General features: G+C 45.6%; 1 protein-coding gene across 5 annotated transcripts in view; it reads left to right on the forward strand.

The window, feature by feature from the left end:
* The first annotated feature begins 315 nt into the window (after positions 1-315).
* LOC116401321 (G-protein coupled receptor-associated protein LMBRD2B-like) overlaps positions 316-4,946 on the forward strand; it is a 6,370-nt gene continuing 1,739 nt past the window's right edge. For 3 of the 5 annotated variants that reach the window (XM_031879669.1, XM_031879667.1, XM_031879665.1), the window contains exons 1-9: positions 316-847; positions 924-1,030; positions 1,361-1,462; positions 1,552-1,719; positions 2,199-2,409; positions 2,492-2,566; positions 2,649-2,762; positions 3,413-3,596; positions 4,706-4,943. In XM_031879669.1, the coding sequence (XP_031735529.1) occupies positions 503-847; positions 924-1,030; positions 1,361-1,462; positions 1,552-1,719; positions 2,199-2,409; positions 2,492-2,566; positions 2,649-2,762; positions 3,413-3,596; positions 4,706-4,941 (1,542 nt within the window). In that variant the 5' untranslated portion in view covers positions 316-502 and the 3' untranslated portion in view covers positions 4,942-4,943. Of the gene's footprint in view, positions 848-923; positions 1,031-1,360; positions 1,463-1,551; positions 1,720-2,198; positions 2,410-2,491; positions 2,567-2,648; positions 2,763-3,412; positions 3,597-4,705 lie in introns of all 5 variants that reach the window. The other 2 variants (XM_031879666.1, XM_031879668.1) reach the window with 2 other exon arrangements.

The raw sequence follows: 4,946 nt of genomic DNA on the forward strand, positions 1-4,946 counted from the left end.
TATATATATATATATATATATATATATGTGTATATATATATATGTGTATATATGTGTGTATATATATATATATATATATATATATATATCTGACTATCTGTCAGTAAATCTAAATGCTTCCTCCAGTTCTCTGATTATGAATCATACTTTGATTGAAGGACAGACAGACATTACATTACAGTCATTTAGCAGACGCTTTTATCCAAAGCGACTTACAATTCAGATTCTATGCATACACCGTAGGCACAGCTACGGGAGACATTTTGTGGTTAAGTGTCTTGCTCAAGGACACATGCGACTAGCGGAGCCAGGGATCGAACCGCCGATCCTCTGATTGAAGGACGGCCCTGCTCTCCACTTAGCCACAGTCGCCGACAGCAGATGAACGACTACATATTGATTCTTAGTCGTGCGGTTTAAAATAGTCTGTTAAACCAAGTCCTCCCTATGACGTCAATAATTATCACAATAACAGAAGCTCAACTCACGATGTCTCAGAAGTATGAATCTAAAAGGACAATCGGCAAATTGTCTTCAGCAGAAGGATCATTTGTGTTTTATGAAATATTATCGTCAGTCTGCATGTTTCCTCTTGTTGGTTCAGTCCTGTACAGTCCACATGACCTGGTTCTGGTTCTGGGTCCCCTGCAGGTCTGTGCTGGTGCTGCTGGAGATGAGTGGAGCCGCTCTGGGCATTGAGATCGTGGTGGTGTTCTTCCTGGCGCTGTTCCTGCTGCACCGGTATGGAGACTTCAGGAAGCAGCAGCGCATGGTTCTGTTCGGCACGCTGCTGGCCTGGTACCTGTGCTTCCTCATCGTCTTCATCTTACCTCTGGACGTCAGCACGGTGGGTACCGACGGAGACGTCCACCCGTCTGTCCCTCAGATGGAGACGCTACTGAAACCTGTTCTTCTGTCCTCAGACCATCTACAAGCAGTGTAAGCTCGACCACGAGGACCACGCCCCCACCCTCAGCCCCTCTCCAGCCAATCACACGCCGGCTAACGCCTCTGCCACGCCCACCAAGAGGTGAGTCAGTATTACAGCTTCATGAACATCAGTAGACGATTTAAAGCTCACGACATGTTTTTACATCCAGAAGATGTAGTTTGGTGTGATGTTCTCTCACTCAACTACAAATGGCTCTAAAAGAACCACTTCATCAGGATGTTAGAAGTATGTGTTAACGAGCACTTTAATCTGAGTTCACCTAAATCAATCATGTGATGACACACATCTCACCTCGTTATCAATGAGATACTAGATTTATATACTCCTCCCCCTCCTTTTCTTCCCCCTCCTCTTCTTCCCCCTCCTCTTCCTCTTCCTCCTCCTCTTTTTCCTCCTCCTCCTCTGTAGGAGCGTATTAAAGCCGTGCTACAAGCCGTGGAGCTACATCCCAGATGGCATCATGCCCGTGTTCTGGAGGGTGGTGTACTGGACGTCCCAGTGTCTCACGTGGTTCGTATGATAAACTTTTTAGATATATACTTATATTTCAATATATACATATTTATATATACATATTATATCGTGTTCTCTCTCTCCAGGCTGCTGCTGCCCTTCATGCAGTCCTACGCTCGCTCCGGAGGGTTCTCCATCACCGGGAAGATAAAAACGGCTCTGATAGAGAACGCCATCTACTACGGGACATACCTGCTGATCTTCGGCTCGCTGCTCATCTACGTGGCCGTTCATCCTGAGTGGCACCTGTCATGGTGAGTTCACTGTCGTCACGGTGAGTTCACTGTCGTCACGGTGAGTTCACCGCGAGGACGGTGAGTTAGAGTTAAGGTTAGGGGGTCCAGAGTGGACGGGTCTTATGATCTGAATCAGTGGTCCTGGTTCTGGTGGTGTGACTGGAGATCTGTTGGAGACCTGGAGAAGACGCTCTGTTGAACTGCAGGTTGATTAAGCCTTTGTTTATAATCGCTTGGTGTCGTAGAAGAACCGTAAAGGAACAAGTATTAAATGTATAATAAAGAAACAAAGGTTAAACGTCCTGTAGACTGTTTGATTTGTAGATTTTTAAGACGTCCTGTTTCTAATTGAGCTACTTTGTAGAACCCCTCCACATGTAGCTAGAGCTCCAGTACAGCGAGTATAAAATCAGCTTTACTTAGTAAACATGCAGCACATGTCAGCGTGTGTGAGACATCACTTCCTGTCTGGACCTCCTGTGGTTCCTGTGACTCAGGTACGAGCTGCAGACCATCGGCATCACGGCGGCCAACACCTGGGGCCTGTTCCTGCTGGTGCTGCTGCTGGGCTATGGTCTGGTGGAGATCCCCCGGTCCTACTGGAACGCCTCACGCCACGGACACCTGCTCATCAAGACCTACTTCAAGGCCTCCAAGCTGATGACGGAGAAGGCGGACGCAGAGGAGAACCTGGAGGACGTCATGGAGGTGAGCGGAGGAACTCGCCTGTGAGGGTCGGCTTCATTCTTCATTTCACCATTTTAACTCTGGAGTCTGGTTTTTGTTGCAGGAGGTGAGAAAAGTCAGTGAGTCCATCAAGTACAACCATCCACTGAGGAAGTACATCGATACGATTCTCAGAAAGGTAAGAGGAAGTACTTTACCAGCAGTGACTCAGTGTTCATAGACCGGGTACACTGATCTGACCTGCCCCCCCCCCCCCTCAGTGTCCGGTGGACTACCAGGAGAAGATGGGCAGGAACATGGACGACTACGAGGACTTTGACGACAAACAGAACGCGTATCCCAGTGAGAAGAGTCTGGTGAAGCTCCACAAACAGGTGAGAAGAAGAAAGATACCGCAGGAAACAAGTCAACAGGAAATACCACTACAGAAGAACAACTTGACACAAGTCGTGATTCTGATCAGTTGTTGGGTGGATTTCAGGCGAACTTTTGAAGAAGAAATGTGTATTTTGGTGCGTTTCCACCAACTGGTTTGGAGCTCAGCTGCTTAGTTTGCGTAAATTTATATTTATATTCATAAGTAAAGCAAAACTGTCCACCCATCTTAACTTGAGCATCAAAAGTAAGTTTCTTTAGGACTTCCAGGTGTTTAGCTACAGGTTCAGGACTGTAGACGAGAGGGTTTAACGTATCAGCTGGATGCAGTTTAGAGGACGAATGCACTTAATATACTCATTTAATGAGTGTCACCAGGTGTCATAGGTACAAACAGCTGTGTATCGTCTGCAAATAAGGTCAACAAATATGATTATAATTGTGAGTAATCTCCCAAAAACGATGCATGTAAAATGAAAACGGGAGTGGGCCTGAAACAGAGCCTTGTGGGGCACCACAGGGGAGACAGGAAGTAGACTGAGGTCCAGTAAAACCAGAATCATCTCCATTTTATTTGATGTGATTCATGAATGATGTACATGTTCATACCTATTGAGTGCTCCAGGTTCACGTGTGTGTGTGTGTCCAGGTGATCTATGCGGTCCAGAGACACAACAGGACTCGGGTCCAGTGGCAGATCCTCCTGCAGCAGGCCATCCACCTGGAGGACGTGGCCAAGAACGAGACCAGTACGACCCACCAGTTCGTCCACAGCTTCCCGTCCTCTGAGCCGGCCGGCTGGTTCAGCACATACGTGTACACATCGACTGTAGGTGAGTCGGGGCCTCCAGCCTCTCCTCTCCTCTCCTCTCCTCTCCGCTCTGTGTTCACTTCCTGTAGTTCAGTCAGAGTGTCTCCTCCTTGTAGTCACATGACTGTTGGTCTCAGATGAATCAATCATGAAGTCATAGTTTCACACTTTAATGTTTTTACACATTCTGGTTAAAGTGAACTCTTTATTAGAGGAGACATTTATAATGAGACATGAAGAATAAAATGTTTATATGAAATATCAATATGTTAAGCTTCTTTTATTAACGTAAGCGTTTGTCACACATGATGTGTTCGAGGACCGTTGGAAAGATGAGAATCTCACGATAATGTTGGTTTTTACAGCTGTGTGTGATGAGTGGTGCAGTTTTGGCGATTGTTTAAAAGAAAACAGGTTTTTCAATGTTGCTTGGGGGTTTTGGCGTTTAGAGGGTTGAGGAGATAGAACCCACATCAGAGTGATGACGGTGCAGTATTTGACCACTAGTAGATGATTTTATGAGTGGGTCCCTGTCTAGGTTGCATCTTCTTCATGTACACACAAATACCCAGTACTTCTCAGGATTCCAGTACCTGTTGGTCGCAGTAATGTGACAAGAAATGTAGAAAAGGAAGAAGAAGACTTAAAGCCACAGTGTCGGTTTGAAGTTCTTCTAAAGTGTTTTGTGAGGAAGAAGAAGCCTTCGTCGTGTTAGTGAGACCTCATCGGTTCACACAGCGTCAGTAGAAAGACTTCCTCAGGGCACCTTTCATCTCTGTAAAGAAAAGTATTATTACTTTTTGTCAGGATATAAACAAACTTACAATAAATACAAAGAGAAGCTTTGACAATAGAAATGAGTAATGACAGAGAGAAAGAGGAACTTTTCTCTCATCATGTTTATGAAATCTTGGATTTCAGAAGTGTAGCTGTGAAATATCGTTTTGGTGAAACTACTAATCCTTCAGAAACATCTCGACTCAAACACAGATTATCTGTCAGCCAAAAAGCGGTTGAAAACCGCTGGTTTAATCTCTAATAATGTGTTCTATTCTCTGAGAGTTTTACCTCTGAGATGAAGTAAAAAGTACTTTAACTTTGTAGCTAAGTACAGTACTTGTGTGTGTACAGAGTGGTTCTGGGAGTGCCTCCTGAAGGTCTGGTTCTACCGGCTCCTGTCTGTGGTCCTGACCCTGTTCAGCGTGGCCGTGGTCTGGTCTGAGTGCACCTTCTTCAGCACGAGACCCGTCCTCTCTCTGTTCGCCGTGTTCATCCAGCTGGCTGAGAGAGACTACAACTACCTGTACATAGAGGTGAGACTACAACTACCTGTACATAGAGGTGAGACTACAACTACCTGTACATAGAGGTG

Source organism: Anarrhichthys ocellatus, unplaced genomic scaffold (genome assembly GCF_004355925.1).
Source record: "Anarrhichthys ocellatus isolate YVR2014 unplaced genomic scaffold, GSC_Weel_1.0 scaffold343, whole genome shotgun sequence".
NCBI classification, from domain to species: Eukaryota; Metazoa; Chordata; class Actinopteri; order Perciformes; family Anarhichadidae; genus Anarrhichthys; species Anarrhichthys ocellatus.